This window comes from Corvus cornix, chromosome 3, assembly GCF_000738735.6.
Source record: "Corvus cornix cornix isolate S_Up_H32 chromosome 3, ASM73873v5, whole genome shotgun sequence".
NCBI classification, from domain to species: domain Eukaryota; kingdom Metazoa; phylum Chordata; class Aves; order Passeriformes; family Corvidae; genus Corvus; species Corvus cornix.
In genome coordinates, this window is record NC_047056.1 from 24,061,706 (window position 1) to 24,081,120 (window position 19,415).

The following is a 19,415-nucleotide window of genomic DNA, read 5'->3' on the forward strand; positions in this document are numbered from 1 at the left end:
AGTACAATTAGCATGTACTGTACAGGCAGTGTAATTATCCTGTCTAGTGAGCATGCAGAATTCTTCCTTACTAGAAGATTATTTTCATGTTCCCTTGATGTAGCGTGGGGCAGCAGTTGGATCCCCATGCTAAAAATAAGAAAGGAAGATGTTCATTTTGTGTGTTGCATCAGCTTTCAGCAAGCTTAAAATAATGCATTGTGCAAGAACATGTCCTTCAGCTGATTCCCTAAAGACTATTGACGAGTTTAACTTCTTTGAGCCACCCCCCGCCCCCCCCCCCGCCATGTATGGACACACAAATAATATCATTCAGTTTATAAAATAACACATCTACTATTATGCACTGGTCTAAATTCAGGGGGAATTTGGATTGTTTGTGTGGAGGAGAAGAGGTAGCGTTAGCTTTAACTAAAATATAGTACTTTGAATTTGATTGATTCAGCACAAGTGCTGGTCTAATTAAATATGTGCTTTCTGGAAAGGTTATTTATGTGTCCATCTACTTTCTTGGGTTTCTTTGTTTCACAGGGAGGGGAATTGGAGAATGAATGTGTCATGTGAATTTTTTTTTTTTAATGGGTGTGCATTGATTCCTTTTTTTGTGTATTTGGATTTTTTTACAAGTGAAGTTGTATATAGATGTTTTGGAGTTTTGGAAAGTCAAAGCTTATTTTATTGCTTACTTTGGACATGATGCAGTCTTATTACCTGTTTACTGGGCAGGACAAAAAAGAAGTTAAGAAATTTGGTACAGGGTAAGGGAAAGATCACTGTGTGACTTAAGTTTGCTGTTAAGGGAGGAGAGACCTTGTAAAAAAGGTGTTACTGTAACTTTTCCAAGTTGAATGGGTTGTTGCACTTGTTGATGTTTGAATCAATGCTGAGATACAGCTTCTAATATTTTTTATATTGGCAGTGGAGCAAAATGAGCCCATTTCATGAAAGGACTCACTGAGATACTTTTCGTTTTAACTTACTCTAACAGGACTAATCTGAAATCACAAGTCTCTTTAATTCTGTATACTAGAGACAATCTCTTGGAAAATCAGCAATAAATGCATCCCAAATACCAATTATACATTATTGCTTGTACTTGCTCATAAGTTGACTAAGGGACTGTAGTATGTAGTATCTTTCACAACTTCCACAGAGGTGCTTAAAAGTAACTGTGCATTCCTTTTTTCTCTTCTGCTTTAGTTGTAGAATAATATTTTTTGTTCTCTGCTTTGGTGAATTTTGTGTGTTGCCTTAATATAATTAATACTTAAAAAGGAGCATGAATGGGGTTTCCAGTAGGCTAAGTAGCTATTGACCTAAGTGTTTAAAGCTTAGCTTGGAGATGTGAGATGAAAGTATAACGTCCATAAATGAACTGTCAGCTTCAGTGTTCGAGACTTGTATTTATTTTCTGTTCTGTTTCTCACTGCGGGTTTTTTTTAGGTGTAAATTAAAAGAAGAGAAAGCAATGAAAATGCCATTCATGTCTGTTAAGATAGTCATATGCACACACAAGTTTGCTTGTGCTGTTTCATGCACGTATTTCCTTTGAGGCATTCATCCCCTTGGTTGGACCTTGCTTAGGGTGGAACATCCCTGCTCGTTCCTGTGCTTCTCTCATTTCTTCTAAAACAGGTGGCAACTGGCCAAAACTCTAAACCTTTTCTGTCAAGTCCCTGTGTCCTTTTGTCTGTCCAGTACTTACTGCTGTGATCTTCATCTGGCATTTCTTGGGATGACAGAAGTGGGTTTAGAAATGTGTACAAATATCTGAACTCTGACTTGAGTGACCCAGCTGCTGGAAATACACTGCAAACACAACTTGCAGAGTAGGATTGCTTTAAAAAGCATCAGTAGACAGCAGTGGTAGGCTGTACTGTATGTTACTTTGTTGGGAAGGTACTGAACTGTGGAATATGTGTGCTTGAATAAACAGGACTACATTTAACTCGGATTAAAAAAAGAAACAGCTGAATGAAATGTTTTAGAGTATGATTCTAATACTACAGAAGAGGCACAGTTGCAGTTTTACTCAGGTGGTTTATTCCTGTCTTGGAATCAGGGAGTAGGTAGCCATGAAACAGGTGGTCTTCACCCTCTGAAATGTTAAACAGAAACTAACTCTGAATAAGATTTTTTTTTTTGGTGTTTTTTTGTTTGTTTGGTATTGGGGTTTTTGTTTGTTTGTTTTAAGGAAGATGTGTGTGTGCTTTCAAAACTTGCATAGAGAGCTGACATTTCTGTCTGAGCATTTGTAAAAGTCTGGCACATCTACCAAAGTGAATTGAGACAAAAAATTGAGGGTATTTCATGATAATTATTTTCATTACTTGAATCAAAATTTCAATTTAAGTGTAGTCCACAGAATAGATTCAAAAGTGCAAAATAGATTTTTGTCTCTAAATAATTAAAGGTGTCTGGATACTGCCATGTACAGGAGCCTGAAATTACCATTCGTACTCTGTTAAACTGTATTAAAACCAAATTCATTTATAAATGTGCAGAGTAGAAATGATGCATCTAATTGGCTTTTGATGTTCTCATGAACTTTACTGGTCTACAGTTAATCAAATGTTGATTCATATTTATTTAATTTTTTCTGTTGTGGTTTGAATTTTACATCAAATTATATTACAAGGGGTTTAATCATGACCCATTGCTCTTTACCTCAATTTTTTAATGTATAGTGCAGAGTCTTTGAAAAGTACTTAATCTACAAAATGAATGTTCCCAGCCTTAACTAGTTATTGAAACATAGAGTATCAGAGGTATAATTAGAGTTGTGTATCTTAGAGTTTGGGGTGAGTTTTTTTGTTTTTGTTGGGTTTTATTTGGGTTTTTTGTTTGTTTTTGTTTATGGTTAATGGAACATTTTCTCATACTTAATTCTGATTAGCCATAGAATTAGAACTCTTAATTTGGTATGACACTTTTCCTTTTTTGTGTTCTGCTACTCTGTGTTCCTTACCACACTGAGTATGAAGGAGCAGTATTTTTTTGCCTGTATAAGAACTGTTTTATATAATCCTGTGTTAAAAGTTATTTGGGGAATTTCAGCAGTATGTACTTATCTGGAAAGATGAGCTGAACTGCACAACCTGCTTTAACAGGTTCCTGCAGTTTTGAATGCCTGCCTTTCGTATGCAGCAAGTACAGAGGCAGCTGATTGGGGTTGGCCAGGTTCTGCTACATCAGTTGTAATTATCTAAACTTAGACATGCCAGCTGTGATGAGAAAAAAATTAGGAAGGTCTTCCTCTTCTATCTTCTGTCCATTATTTAAAATAAAAGCAGATTATCTCTGAGTCAAAAATATTTCTAAAATCTTTGTGTTAGAGGAAATTAAGACATGTTGTTTGTTTTTAATATGTGAGAAGTTTTTCTAGATATTTTCCTAAATATGAGATAAAAGAGTACTGCTAAAGTGATCACCCTGAGCTGACAACTCAGCCCTGCACTGCCCAAACAAGCCCAGTGGATGTGTGGAGGAAGGAGCTTAATTCCTGTCTGCCTACCCCTTCAGATAGAAGTGTGCCATCAACAGTTTGACTTGGGAAGCAAAGAACCTTGAATAATTAAATTTAGGTCATAAAAGTTTAAGTAACATCCGGTCTCAGAAAGGATACATATGTCTGGAGGGGGTAAAAAAAAAAAAAAAAAGACAAAAGGGAAGCAGGAAGAGAGAGCAGCACATCAAGGCTGAGTCAACAGACGCCCTTCGGAAAAGGGGAATTCAACCCTAACGAAACCAATTCAGAAAGCCATAAAGTACATCAGGCAAATGTATGGGAAGGAAATCAGAAGGGTGAGAAGTCTATGAAGCAGATGGTCTGCTTTGCAATGTGTTACTGTACAAAAATAGGAAGTGAAATAGTTCCTTCTCCAATAGATAGTTAAAGGAAAAAGTTATGTGGGGCTATCTAATTCTGTAGAGATGTTTTGTTCTGTTTGTTTGATGGTGTGGTGGTTTTTTTGTCAATGAGAGGGAATCACTGTCATACTTTAGGCTGTTGAATAAAACGATACTCAAGCTGGTACATTGAAACACAGCCAAATGTTGTGACCAATTTGGATATGCCAAAGAATTCTGGTAGAAGTCAGGGGTGATGAGATTGTTTTGTTCCAAACGTCCATTTTGCTGTCAGTGTGAGCAACATGGTGAAAGAACAAAAAGAATAAGAAAAGTTAGTTATTTGGTTAAAGCTAGGCAAGTTTATGAGAAAATATAGAGTAACCTGATGAAGCAGTGTGAGTGAGCAACGAGGAGACAAGGACAGCATGTTGGACTAATAGGATTTACAGAGGCTTAATTACTGTCTTAACTTGTGGAGCAAGGGGGCAGGACAAACATGAGTTTACAGATAAAAGAGGACCTTGATGTAGATTCTAAATCCTGAATTGGGCAGCCAAATTTTAAGTACATGGAGGAAAACTGAATGCTTTATCTTAGTGCTTGTCTCCAAGGTATCAAAAAAAAAAAAAAAAAAAAGGGGGTGGGGAAAATGTATGAGACAATGGAAAGGTAGAGCATCTCCTGTGAACAATGAACACTCAGACAAACTAAATCCAAGGAAGAGGAAATACTCCCACCCACTTTTTTTTCCTTATCCTTGTTCTCACAGAATCAGTGTTTACATTGAACAAGGCCACTTTCAGAGGCCACTGAAGCTGAGAACTCTTCTGAGAATTCAGACGATTTAGACATTTGTATGAGTGGCAAGTAGGAGGTGTTACAGTAAACAACATTTTGCTTTTAGAAAAGTGTGGAATTATCATGGGTTTGGGCGTTGGCCAATTTCAGAGGTGTGGTTTTTAGTTTTTGTTGTTCTTGCCTCTCAGCCCCCTCCAGAATAAAGTATGTCTGAATGTGTTACCAACAAAAATGAGGAAGAAAATTCATTCCCCTTTTCTGATACATGGTGTAGGATAGATTCACCAGTAGTCTCACCAGATTTAATGGTTTTCTGAGGTACAGCCCTACCACATGGACAACTTGTGACCTCAGTGTGTGTCAGGGGTGATGGGACGAACATTCGTTTACTTCCTTTTAAAGAAGCAGACAATAAAAACAACCAACCTTGCCCCGTGCAACACACAGACAAACACAACGCCCAAATCAAATGCTTTGACTCGTATCTTGTTTGACTTGTGCTTGGGAAAATCATTAGGGACTGTTTGTCTTATGAATGTATGAGTATGTCTCTCCAACGTTTAAGAAGCTGCTCTGAGGCTGTAGCATCAATGGAGATGATGTGGGCTGTTATCTCTGTGAAAATAAACAGAATTAAAAAGGGATTGCTCTGGCTGGAAACTGAACTGCCTTAGCTGTTCAAGTGCTTCCAAGAACTGGTATCTGTTGGAGCCACAATGCCTTCATCTGCCCAATTCTGCCTGCTTTGCAGCCACTGCTGTCACCAGGGAAAAAACTTGCCAGGAGTTGAGATGTGCCCCATAGCACATGAATTTCCATCTCAAATATGCAAATAAAAATCTGGGGGCTGAGCACAGTGTGGTGTACGAGAGTCAGTCCTGAAGTTGTCAAATACAAGTGTTGGCTTTTTTCTTCTCTTACTAAAGAGAAATGTAAGTTAGTTGAAATCAGGTTGAGCATGTTGTATTTCCTGGTCGCTCCTTGAGATTTCCATCTAATCTAGGGCAGATGGTGGCTGGTGGTTGTGTCTCCCTCCTGTGGCACAGGGAGTTCTGTAATTCATACCTGTGAAATAAACCTTTTTTTTAAATATTTGATGGTCAGGTTAAATCCTATTAGTAAGCATCAAATGCTATGAGATACTTTTTCAGATGGGCTTTAAACTTTATAATGCACTTAACAAGTATTCTTCTCTCATTCACTGTGTGTTACCAAGCACATCTGCAAAGCAGTTTACATGCCTATTGCATTTATAGTGGATTAGTGATGTTTTTTTTACCTAGAGGGGTATGTGTAAATCCTTGATGTGTGAATTGCTTCTGCAGATGTGTTCAAGTAGAAACCCCACACTTCAAAGTCTGTATGTAAAGTTCTTGGGGCAAGGCGAGGCCCTGTGCCAAAGTGTTATCTCAATACATGTTTCTGAGGCTTGCGAAAGGAAGGGGCTTTAACTTGGACTTTTCTGCCTGGGGGAAGAAACCTGTCTTTTATTACTGTTTGCACTGAATTACGGGAGTTAATCATTGTTCACGTGTGTGTGTGCATTGAGAGACAGTGTGTTCACTGAAGGCAGTAAATCTAACAGGTCAAGTTGTTTTCTTCTGCTTGGTACTCTGTGAGATATTCAGTAATGATTTGCCCGTGTTAGGTGCTTTGAAAGCATTTTTAAATATAGCAATCACGGGTGAACAGTGTCTTAAGAAAATGCTCCTGTAATGTTTGGGTAGTGGTGCATTGTCTGAAGCACAGTAAAGCTGATGTATGGGTGTACATTCTGAAATATAGTTACATCTATCAAAGCATTAGACGTGACAGCTCATGCAGTGGTCCAAGGCAAAAAGCCCCCAGGAATCACATAATTTTCTTCATTTTCACTAGGTATTCAGTTGACAATATTCAGTTTGTTGTAACTGAAGGATGCCAAGGCAGGGGAGTTAAAAGAAACTGCTGTTTTTAACCATTATGTTGTTAATACGTTAATAACCATTTTGTTAATATTATGCCCATAGTAGGAGTTTCCACACACCTAGTGACCTTCAGTGTGAGAACATGCTGTTTTCTGTCTAGTCCAGTGTCTTTTATCTAACCTCAGGCATCAGCAGCCTACTTCAAGAAGGGTGCAAGACCTCCCTGCTAGACCAAAGTGGGATGATCTTCCTCCTCATTCTTAATGAAGTTGTTTTAACATCCTTAAGAAGGGTGCTTTGTATCTCTTCTAAAGCTCTTGTGTTTCTTTTCTTTATGCTCTCTGTGCCATGTCTGTTTTTAAAACTGGCTTTTCTTTGTGGTTTTTTTCTTTAGGCCTGTTTTTGTCAATGGTAATCTGAATGCATTTATTGCCCTCCTGAAAAGAATTAAGTGACATTTTTAGGAACGGTTGAAACCTTTGACATTACATTTTTTAGAAGTAAATGTTTTTATTAACATAAATACAGCAGTACTTGTAATTAAAGTGCTCTCGTGCTTTTAATTGTACTGATATAGCTTACATAGCCTTACACTAACAAATACAAAAATGCTTCTTTTGCAGTAGAGTTCTGAAGAAAAATAAGTCCCTGTTTAATATTTTTCTCTTAAAATGGTTTTGAAGGCAACATTTTCTTCTACCAAAGTCATTAAAACAAGATACATTTAATTTTGTTTTATTTTGCCAGAGTAATAAAAAGTAATTTTGGCTGTAATGAATGTTAAAAATTAGGTGTAATAGAGAATAATATGAGCCTATGAAATATTAATTGCCTTTTTTAAGGGTATTTTTGTTCATGTTTATGCATAGTCAGTTGGAAGGAAGTAAGCACTTTGTCTCCTGCTAAGTGTGGAAGGCTTTAAATATGTATTGCTTGGTGTTAACTTTTTTAAAGCATTACTTATGACTGACACATCCTGGTGTAGTTTACTCTTCCCGCTAGTGACCTTGAAAGCACGTCTGTGCAATAATTGCTTATTGCTGGAACAAAAGATAGTTCTGTCTATGATTTGTTTGAATTCAGGAAGCTGTGTTTGCCAAAGTAAAATCTTGGTGACGCAACTATGTCAGGTTTCAGCAGCCACACCTCTGCTGAGCAGTTTCAAGTTCTCAGTTTTAACCTTTGTTCATAGCCATATTCCTTTTCCAGCAAAACATCTGAGGTGGTTTGCTTTCTTCTTTTGCACTGAAGCTGTGCTAAGGAAATGCCAAGTTAGAAGGAAAAGCAGCAGCAAGTACTGTTGAGGTTTCCAGTCCTTTTGTGCTCAGGCGACTGGACAGTAGAAGAATAAATGGATTCTCTTCCTGATCACTGTGGTAAGGTTGATGCACAATATTCTCAGGTGTTGCATGGTATAGATGGTGTGGGTTTTGGAGAATAGGATTTCATAATGAGCTGTGCTTGATACCTGAAAAGGAATGCAAAACGCCATCACTGGGCTCCAGTTGCCTTCCACTGTGCAGAGATAGAAGATCCAATTAAATAGCTACATCTTCCCTGCTGTAATGCAGTTTTCAGCCTGGCTCTGAGGTATTGCATTAATATTTGTCTTTGATATTCGTGTTTAATGCAAGAATACATTTCTAATGAGCCAAGCCGCTGAAAGTGCTCCCTCTAGGACTGTGTGAATATAGTTTTCACTGCTTTATGATGAGGATTTGCCTTTCTGTAATTATGGATTTGTAAGAATCCCTTCAAAATTAATAGGTTTTGGATAGCAATTACAGTTCTGAAGTGTATATTGCTGTTAATATGCTGAGTTGCTGAGTTGGTCCCTGTGCTGTACTGGCTGTGTACACTGACCTCTTCTCAGGACCAAGTCTCTGGCGAGTGTAACTTCTCACCATTAGCAAACTGCAAGCGAGCATTTAATTACAAATTAGCTGTTTTAACTGCTTTGGGGGAAAAAAAAACCCAACAGAGTTTTGAAATTAAATCCTGAAGGATCAGCATTTCAAAAGCAGATCTGTCCATTTCTGCCTGGAGCCATCCATATTCATGTGCATGCATACACATGTGGCTTTTAATTCTCTAGTACCAAAGTTTTGTACTGAGATTTCTGAAATTTGACTCTTGGATGCAAATTCCAATTCTTGTCAAGCTCCAAAGTGCTTTAGGTATCATGTTTGAATGTTTGCTGAGTGTAGAGGGCTGAAATCAAGAGTCATGGTCTTGGAGAGTATTCAGAGCTTTGTTAATACTTCTCTTCAGCCAGATATGATGCCAGGGTCAAATCTTTGTTTACAGCAGAAGTAAATGAAGCAGTCATTTTACAAATGACTTGTGAAGAAATGATAGTAGTAGCGTATGGAGCCTCTCTAGTCTGTTTGTTGCTGCGTTCAGCCGTGCCTCATCTTCGTCCTGCCTGATTTACTGCCAAATTATGGGACAACTCCCAAAGACCCTCACTAAAGCAGTTTGTAATCTCCTACCATGCTGAGTACAATGCCACATTCATCATCACAGCCCACTGTTTATGAGTTAAAATGGGCATGCAAAACTCATCAATTACGAAAACAGACTTTCTTTTCCCCCTCAACTTGCTAATACTCTGTTGTGTTTCTTGCTCTTCTGTGCCTGCTTTCTGACAGGACTTCCAGAGCTAATCAGCACCACTCCTTTCCTAAGTCTCTTGGAGGTGCTGGTGAAGGATTTAGGCATATTCTGTACCTTGAGAGACTAAACTGTACTTTCCACTAGGCACAAACAAGGAAAATGAACTTGCAAGCCCAGGTTTTTTTCATGGGCAGTGCTGTCCAACCAATTTGGTGGTCACCAAATACCAAAACTTTTTTATTTAAATTAAAGATTTTAGTATGGTTACTAAAGTATTTAGTGTGGTTTTTCATTAGGGAAAAAAAAATTCATTTCCTCATTGAATGGATTTTCAGCCATTGATATATGCAGACTTGCCTGCAGCTATACAAATAGTCATCTGCTGTGTTCAGTGTGGTCAGAGCTTGCATCTGGCTAGGAGACTGAGTATGTGCAGATAGAATAGCTTCAGCTTTACTTGAAGTAAAGTTGTGATAGACACAAGATACCTGAGAGATCCGGATGCTCAAGAGTAGTTTCTCCTAAATGAAAAACAAAAGAAGACTGCGTGCCTCAGAAGAAGTTGGGGAATGTAATTCCATCAAGAATCAGGATAGTTGTTCAAGTGCTTGACACTTATTGAAAGTTTCCTAGAAAAAGGTTTTTTTTCTTGTCTCTGTAATATGCAGGCCTCAAATTGAAATGAATTTTAAAAAGCTTGCTGGAACAGGCAGTAAAAAGAGGAGGTATACAGCAGCTGTTATAGATGAAAAAGCTCTTTTAGCTTCCAGGATTGACTAACTGGTGCCTTCCCCTTGGGCCACAAAGTAAGTGGTGAATACTAAAGTAATGTGAAAATGGGACGGTAAAAGACTTGGAGAAAACATGAAATAATCTAATTTAAGAATGTTTTAATTGAGCCTTGGTTTTCTGGCTGCATTTAGATATAAGTGATACCCATTCACTTGGTATGTGATAACCTCTGTGAAAGGGCTGGGGTATGCAGTGGGTTTTTTTGCTTTGTTAGGAAATATGTAAAATTAAGAGTGTTGATAATTGAGTACTTGAAGTTATTCTGTGCAGAGATGAACCTTTTACTTGACGACAGATTTACGTGATATTCACAGCTCATAAATCATTCTTGCATTGCCTCCCTGCTAGACTATTGGCAGTAGAATGCATTTCTCAAAATATGCCTGTTTTCAATTAGCTCAAGGAAAATTCTCTAGTTACCGAAAGAACATCCATCTCTCTTACCTGTCCCAGGAATTAACACCCAAATACATTTGCATGAAGATTACCAAAGCTTACTGTGTGTAAGCAGTGATTAAGGCTGATTTTTAAATAGGAGAGGATAGGAAGATTTAACCCAACTGCCTTTGAAATGTTTCTAATCCTGAAATTCAGAGTTGTGATTGGTTGTGAAACAGCTCCTCAGAAATGGAGAAGTGCAGCACACAGCATATTGGGCTTGGAAGGGAGGAGGATTTGAGAGAGCCAGTGTGGTGTGAGCTAGAGCTGGTCGGGCTCTGTTTCAGGGAGTAATGGGAAGGCAGATGCTGCTTCACTCACCCAACTTGCTCTGCTTCACAGAACCCTGCAAAACACAGTTTGTTCTGTGCTCTCACGGTATTTCTTGCAGGGTGAGTTCCACCTCTCCTGCATCGACTTTGTTCTCTTAACTGAAGAAAAGGCAAGGGACACTGCCAACTTTCACAAAAAGCTTATTTTCTTCCCAGGAGGATTGAAATAGTTTTAGTCTGTGACTTTCTGTATTGAAAACCAGATTTGTGTGAACTGGCATACTTGGAATGAACAATGTCTCATTATTGTGGTTGATCCAAAATCCCTTTTTGAAGGCAGAATGGGTGATCTTGATTTGTGTGAGGTTGCCAAAGTAAATGTCACTTGAAGTCATTGGCTTGCACTTCGCTGGAACAATATACCTGGCTTTTAAATAAAGCTTTTCTTCACTGCCTGATCGTGGGTGAAGAGCTAATTTATTCTGTTTTGCTGCTAGTGAACGGGATTTCTAAGGTATGAGTTAATTAGAACAACTATTTTCTGTTTTTCCTGGGAAAGGAGCGTTTACTTCAGCACGTACATTTCAATGTGTGAAATGGCAAAGAGACAATGTTTCTAGGAGCATCTTGTCAGCTCCTCTGGTGGGGAGGGCAGGTTGCTTGAGAGCACACGTGTGTATACATTTGGAGGAGTCTGTGTGAGCGTGTCTGCTGCTTCTACAGGGTGAACATTTCCCTGAGTCAGTATTGTTCCATGTGTCTAGATTAAAATGATGCTGGTGTGTGTTTGGGCTGCTAGGGCAATGCTAAGCATCTAATAATTTAAGTAGTCACCTTTTCATCGTGGTCAAGAGGATTGGGTCGTTTTACAAAGTGTGTACAAGGAGAAAAGGGTACTCTGTGGCATTGGGACTGTGACACATTGTTCTGCTACTTGTGATGCATTGAGGCTTGGTGCTTGGGCGCACAAAAGACAATGCTAAGGAAGTGCTTTATGCATACTCTATACTGGGAATTCTTGACATTTTTGTTAATAGCATGTAAGTCTGTGTTTATGAGACCTGAAAAAACACTTTAGAGATCTTCACAGTTTGTGGCTGTGTCAGTACAAAACTGGGCTTTTGTTAAAGACCTAGTGCACAGTTCTGAAGTGGCTGATGTGTGTCATGTCTGGAAGTGCTCAACAGGAGGATCTGTTCTGATCAATATACCTGCTCAAGGGATCTTTGTCTGCTGGCATTACATGTGTCAAGATGCAAAATATTCTTTCGTAAAATTTAAAAAAAACTTGACTGTGGGTTGAATTTAGTATTTGGAGGAACAGCATCTTTTTATCATATTTTTTTACCTGCAAGGTGAGGATGGGAGAGAGGGAGGAAAGCCTTGGCCGTGGTAAGCTGACCTGTGTAGGTTGTGAGTCAAGGGGTAGCAAGTACAATTTTGTCCCCTGTTTTTAAAGTTTTTTTGTTTAATTTATCTGTGGTCTCAGGCTTTTGAAGGCTCAAGCAGGCTAATGCCCAGTTTTTATGAATTCATGTTCTAGATTCCTTTCTCTTTCCTATAGGGCTTCTGGAAAATGTCATTTCTCCTTTACTTGCATAATAAATAAAATAAAAAAAAAGGAACAGATAATTTATTACTTTACTATAGGTTCTGTGCTTTAATAAGAATAGTATGCTTCCCTTTTACAAATGTTTTTACCCTCTTGAATGTTGCATCCCATGATGTAACTTTTCATTTGAAAATCTTGAACTTCCAAAAACCCACAAGTTGAGGCAGGAATAGGAAGAGAGTATTTTAAAGTGAGACATTGTTTGGTTCTTTATAATAATACATATGAAATATATATAATACACATATAAAATGTGTATATATTATATATATATATAGATGTATATAAGTGTATATATTTATTTTAAAAGATAAATATTTATATACACGATTGTTTTGCCAGCTTACTTCAGTAACAATTAAGAATGCTTTTTACTGGTGTTAAACCATTTTTGTAAAATTTGAAGAGAAAGGAGCATGAGGTTTGCCTCTAGCTTTGAGGAAGCCATGGTAGGGAGCAGAGGTGCTGTGTCTGAGCAGTGCACAAGGAAGAAGGGAACACCACCATCAAACACAAACACATGGTGCCATTTGGTTCACCAGGTTGTTGTAGTGCCAGTGGTCAAATCTGCTTCAATTTCAGTAATAGTGTTAGAGTTGAGGCTAAAAACTGAGATCCTGCTCTTTTTGGAGTTTTACCCTTGATTTCTAGGGAGGAGAATGGGGGAACTCCTGAAATAGTTGTTATGTCTCAATGTTTTGTTGCTGTCAGAAGTATTTTCGAGAAGAATTTCTTTTGAGGGTTTGCTGTGTTATCACCACAGCCCTAAATGAAAGTTGCTTAGGATGGGTGTTATTCTGAAATGCTACACAGGGTCATGAGAGATAGGCAAAGCTAGCATAATGCTTTGGGTTGCTTTTCAGGCACAGGTGATGCTCTTGAAAAAGCTCCTTTTTCTATGCCTTCCAGGGAATGATTTTTGAATTTAAACATCCTGTCTCTTCAGGTTGTTTGGATAGAGCTTGCACAAGCATGAGGAGGAGAGAATTGATGCTTTATGCATGAGGAAGCATTCTGTTTAGCATAGTCAGACTAGTATGTGCCAAATACAGAAAAGCAGGAAACTGCTCTCAATTCTTGAGGGCTTATGTATTTAAGAACAGGGGGAGGTGAATAAAAGGAAAGAAAAGATCTTGATTTTTTTTTCCTCCCCCCCCCAGTCCTGACTGATAGAATCTCTGTTGTGTACATAATTTGTGAAAAGGAAATAATCCTAGTGGACTATTGGGTCATTGGTTTATGGGCCTGGCTCCAGGAAACCTTGAAGAGAATAATTTAGTTAAAACGATGACACTAATCATACTGAGAGGGAGGTGCTCAGCAGCTTCACTAATAGGATGTTGACTCTTTTGTCAATACTGTCTCCCAAGTCCACTGACTGGGGGCTTCCTGGTGTTACTTGACTTTCCCAGGTGGCCCATGAGAGCTCTGACTGACCTTTCTTTTTGTCTGGTTGGGCTGTATTTGCCGGGAGCCAAGGACCTGTGCATCCCCCAGGGCTCAGGCTGGAAGGCAGAGGATCCTCTGTGAGGTTTCTGGATTTGAGGTGGTGCTTTCTGCAACTTAATTTCCTTAACCTGCCAAATCCATCAGTTGAAGGATGCTTCGTTATGTTTGTGGAAGAAATGGTGGGAACCCTGGCTTAGAGTGAGTTTGGATGTCACTGATACTTAAACAGTGGTGGTAATAAATCCCATGTTTAGCCCCTTGACTTCAAACAAAATTTATATATCAGTTTTCTGTGAAAATTTTCAGAGTATCAACTGAATTTTTCTTCTTTTCCTACAGCTATGTGAAACCAACAGCTTTGTTCAGGATGAGTTTTTTTGGGGGACAGGGGGACTGGGGCTTGTGTAATTGCCTACATGTAATCCTCAAACAAAATTACCTTATCGTAGGATATTTTCAAAGCTGGTTTATAGCAGACAGAACATGTTAACATGCTCTCCAAAACAGCCACATGCTCCTTTGAAGAAAGAAAAGAAAGTAAAGGACAAAGTTGGTGTTAGCAGGACCGACTGCTTTCTTATAAGGCAGAGAAAGCTGGTTAGAGAAAAATATTAAATGCTCTGAAGAGTTTTGATTAGGTTGTATGTTGTCCTTATTTATGCTTTTCCTAATAAAAAATCAGCAAAGTAGCACCACTGCTGTGCAAGTAAAGTTCTGTGAAACATTTATAGTGCTTCTACTAAAAGGCAAGAAAAAAAACCCAACTAATTCCTGCAGATAGAATATCTTGATGTATTTTTTAAGCTGTGTGTCCTACACAACTACTTTTCTTTGTATCTTTGCTTAGAAATGTGACAGAGGTAGATGACCTGCAAACAGCAACACTTGAAATAAACTGAAATGTAAGAAGATGTTAACTCTAGGACTGTAGTTTCAGGTTCTTATATGCACACGCTATCTCTTCTTATATACCAGTCTTGCCAGAGCTGTTCAGAGAAGTTTAGACCTCATCATTCATACATAGTGAAGAATAAGAAATTTTTTTTTACAGTTAAAATAGGCTTTATATAACTTTTGCCCTTTCACTTAGCTTTTTTTTTTTAATTGACTATGAACTCACTGTTTAGCGGGGATAAAAATCATAATCAGTTGTTCAAATCGAGAGCACTTTCCCCCTTTCATAGCTCATCTTGCTGCTTTACATTTGGGAGTAGGCTGCTGCTTCTTAAACGGGGTGTGTTAGCCAGCTGGAGAAGGTAACTTTTTTCAAAGGTAGTTGCTCCAAAACATTATAGGTTATGGCAAGCTGATCTTGTGTTTAAAAAAAAAAAGAAAGGCAAAGAGAGGCTGCAGAAGGGGGGTTGAGGGAAAGATGGCTGGTTTGCCAGAATAATGTCGTGCTTTCAAGTAACGGGAGAGACTTGAGGTATGATACATGCACAGGAATATGTAAATTTGCTGAAAACAAATTATTTTGGGCATGCACATGATTTCTGTTGAAGTATCATGAAGATACCCTATTTAGGTTTTAATGCCTTCCTTACCCAGAATATTAAAGCAAGTAACAGCATATGTGCATATCCTAACAATTTAATGATTAAAAATGAATTTTAAATGGTACTGTATTTTGTATTACAGCCAATGCGGGCAGTCCTGTTTGCTGGATGCCTTGCAAACTTGGGAAGAGAACAAAAGGCATCGTGAGGCATTTCTAATCAAAGGAATCCAAAAGATGTGTACATTTTGTTGGTATTCCAGGAGACAGTTAAACAAGCTGAAGGATGTTGCCAGTAAAATGGGATTGAAGTTCACTTTCCAACATTAGAGTGTGTATCTGTGAGCTCTTAGATTGTGTGAGCCTGTTCTCCAGTGGGGTAAGCTGGAGGGAATTTCAGTTTAATTTTGGAAATTTATTTGAGTTTGAAAGCAAAACCTAAATAAACATTTCCGTTTTCTTTTAACACTGAGATTTTTAGCAGTGGGGAACTTCTTGTCAAAATGCTTAGTGCATACCTTGTAATGGAAATTGTGGGAGAATGTGAATAGAACAGAAATAGACCCAGCGTTTATCTGATAGTTCAACAAAAAGTAAATATTGAGATTTGTTTCTTCTCTTGTAATGGACTATTAAAGTACAGCTGACTTGGGAATGGAGGGCTGAAGAGGACCATTTCCCCAAACAATCGTGTAAAAAAGAAAAATTTAAATCTAGATGGGCCTGTTGCTCCCATTCCCCGTGTGTTCTAACACATTTAAAGCCTTTATGAAATGACAAAGCGTGAATAAAGCATAGCTTGCCCTAGGGAGGCAGCAGAGAAGTTCAGAGACATTTTTCCTACATCTCTATTACAGCAGGGAATGTACTAAATGTAAATGCCAGGCTGAGTGGGGGAACACACCATACCTAAGCTACAGAAGTCCCACCCAGGAAAAATTCACTCAAACTGTAGAGAATATATAAATGAGGTGCTGTGCAGACCCTGCTGAAGTTTGTCTTCAAGTCTGTTAAGTACAGCTTCCCAGTCCAGATGGAGTAATACCTCAAGCTTTGGGGCAGTGGGAGCCCTTCCAGCAGCCGGTGCTTCCCCCCACGCCCAGAACAGGCCTTCCTTTTCCTACGAGGTCCATCCTGCCTTACATAAACATACCTACAGAGCTCTGTTGCTTTCAGCACTTAATTGCTAAGCTGGAGAATCCCAAGTGCTTTAGCTTCCCTTATAAAACCAGGTTTTTTTTCTGTGCTCTGTCTTCTGAGTTGTCTTCTCTGCATCAGTTTCAGTTAAATTGGTTTCAGGAAAGGCAGGTGGTTTGGTTTTGCTTTGCTTTTGACTTGGTAGCCACAACTATGTCTATAAAACTACAACTAGTGGTTTGCCAACACCTTGTATAACTGGTCATTCTGGTTTTCTGGTGAAAACACCCATTTATTATGAGTGTGTAGAACTACTGCAAAGCATCAGTCTCAAACAGCAGTTGATGCTCTGATGGCTCCCTTCTCCCCTTCACCTCCTGTTACTGGGTCATAGCAGAAGTTACTATTCAGAGTTGCCTTTCACTTTGTATGTTTAAATTTCATTGCACTGCTGTTGCCCCAGGTAGCCCAAAAGACTGTCCAGCTTCTGAGAGATCCCTTTAGGAACAGCTAATTCTCCAAACTTTCGTCTCCCAGAATTTGTTATTATGTACCTGCTTTTTTCATATGGTCACTATGTGTGTAACTTATGTATAACCCTGATGTCACAAAACCTAAGAAACACACATCTTCTCTTCATTTGGGTTTCTTATCTGTCTGTTGCCTGTCTTTAAGCCAGTGCTTTGTTCATCTTTAAGATGTTTTATGTCTATATCATAAATACTACTGTTTATCACATCAGTTCTTTTTTAATTCTGGATTAAGCTCACTGGTGTAAGTTCTTTGGTTCCTTTTTTGAGGAACAAATTACTCAGGTAGAATCAAATCTGCCTTGTCTTCATTTCACTGCTCAATTACATTACTCTGATTTCTTTTGTTCAGATCTTGTATTATCGAGGTCATGGTTTTGCACTTGTAGCACCAAGTTTGCTCTTCCTTCTCTCCCAAACTACTTCCTTTCCCCCTCGCTCTTGTTGTGATTTTTGGCATATCTGTCACTGTTGCAAGTGCCAGTTATTTCAGTGGAATGGAGATTATCCAGATCCCCTTATTTCTTTATTCGTAAATGGTCTAATTTTGTTTCCACACTGTATGTGGCAATAACCATTACCCTATCCTCATTTTCAGTGTGTCATTTGGTCGTCTTTATTGAAACAGAAGGCAAAATATTTTATTTGGTGTCTGTTCCTGCTTGTTTTTTTCCTAAATAATCTCTTACACCTCGGTGTGTAGTAGTTGTGTTTCTCCCCCTTCTTTGAAGCTGCAGTGTGTAGTAACAGCAATGCCCCAGTATTTCTTCTGCATGTTTCAGCTCAAGCAGGCTCCCAGTTGGTTTTACTCTTCTGTTGGTGCCTTGTAACCTCCAAAGCATGCTTTTCGTTCTTGAATGTTTTTTCACTTATGGAAAAAAATTGTTCCATGTTTATTTTTAGCATCACAGGTCAGGTTTTTATTCATCCAGGTAGTCTGGGTTTCTCAACAGATTTGTTCCTTAGCTTGGAAAAGAAACTAAATATCCTCTGCCAGACTGTTTGATGATGTCTCTTGGAAGTGATCAGGAATGGTCAGGATTGGGTTGTGATTGCATGAGCTGCTGGTCATCTCTGCTGTCCAACAGCATGAACTGGCTGCGACAGCATCCCTATTGACCTGTGACTGACCATGACCATTGACCAAAGGAATCCTTCAGCTCTTATGTCCGTGTCATTGCCATCATTCGTGTTTGTTTGGGTTTTTTAAAAAATGAAGTACGTTAGTTTCTCAGTTCACCCTTCCCTTTGACGTTTTATGAGAGAGAATCTGTGGACCACAGTTGTGAATCTCTGTAGGATCCCAGTTGCTCTCCAAAGTGATAATTGACAGAAGTCTGTTACGTTTCAGTATTTCTCTTCCTTTCTTTCTTTCTCCTCCCTCGTCCACTACCCTACCTGGCAATTTTGGCCTCTGTGTGTAAGTATTGGCTGCCTCTCAAAGGTTATGTTTCTCTTAACCTACTTCTTGTGTTTCATAATGTGGCAGAGACTTGTTTTCTTGTGAGACTAATGCTTTTTATTTCAAGTCTCTTAATTGTCAGCTGTGGCAGGACAGTCTGGTGCTAGCATGTGGAAAACAATGCATCATGCAAGAGAAATGTGTGGCCAGATTATTTGTGTGTGTGTGTGTGTGTTTATGAAAAACAACCTTTTCTGCAGGAGACTGTTACTTCAGGACTGAAGACTGCGTGGGAGAGCTGAAATTGCTGGGAACATGTTTATAGGGGAAATTCTGGCAGGTTTTTAACTGCCATATGAGAAATGTGACCGTCTAAAAGCAAGAAGTTGTACGAGTCTTTTTCCAGATGTGATCCCTTTACCTTTAATTGCAATTTTAGGATTTGAGAAGGTTTAGGAATGGAAAGACTGATATAAAATGTCTGATGACACCAGTTATTGACTCTGGTTGTTTTCTAATTCTGTGTGCACCGTAATGCATCTGCTTGAAGGTGCTTGTGCTGTATAGGCAAGTGTTCATGGTTCCTCACTGTAAGAGTGGGATGACAGACATTAATGGTGATGTGAAACTGTGTAAGCTTTGCATGGTTCCTCCCTCCAAAAGAGGGATGATAAATGTTAATGGTGATGGGAAACCGTGTAAGCTTTGAATAGTTAAATTTTAATTGTATATCTGGATCTGCTACAGATACTGTACTGTTGAGAGTGCTCCCTTCAATTAATTGCCCAGACCATCTTCCATGCTTGGTGGGTTTTTGTGGCTTTCTTCTGTGTGTTTGTTTTCTTTTCCCCCTTTTCTCATGCTTTTTTCCCCCATTTTCCCCCCTTTTTGTTTTTTTTCCTCTCTAATTTTTGTTTGGGTTTTTTTTGTTTAGCTTTTCTTAAGCTCCAGAAGGGGAAGGCATCACCAGGTCTGCTGGTTATGGGTCTGTAGGTGGGGTTGTGCAGAGGGTTGGGGGATTTTTCTGCTTGATTTTTTTTTTTTTTTTTTTTAATTCTTCCGAGTTAATGGTGAGGAGAGATGGGCAGAGGGAAAGCATTAGCAAGTAGTGATGC

The 19,415-nt window shown here is 38.8% G+C and overlaps 1 protein-coding gene across 2 annotated transcripts in view; it reads left to right on the plus strand.

Moving 5' to 3' along the window:
• Positions 1 to 19,415, plus strand: part of EML4 (EMAP like 4) — a 149,301-nt gene that overhangs the window by 27,307 nt on the left and 102,579 nt on the right. The window contains exon 1 of one of the 2 annotated variants that reach the window (XM_010393663.3): positions 7,894 to 7,933. The exons of the other annotated variant lie outside the window; for it this stretch is intronic. Coding sequence (XP_010391965.1) covers positions 7,909 to 7,933 — 25 coding nt within the window. The 5' untranslated portion in view covers positions 7,894 to 7,908. Of the gene's footprint in view, positions 1 to 7,893; positions 7,934 to 19,415 lie in introns of those variants that run through there. 2 annotated transcript variants of the gene reach the window in all.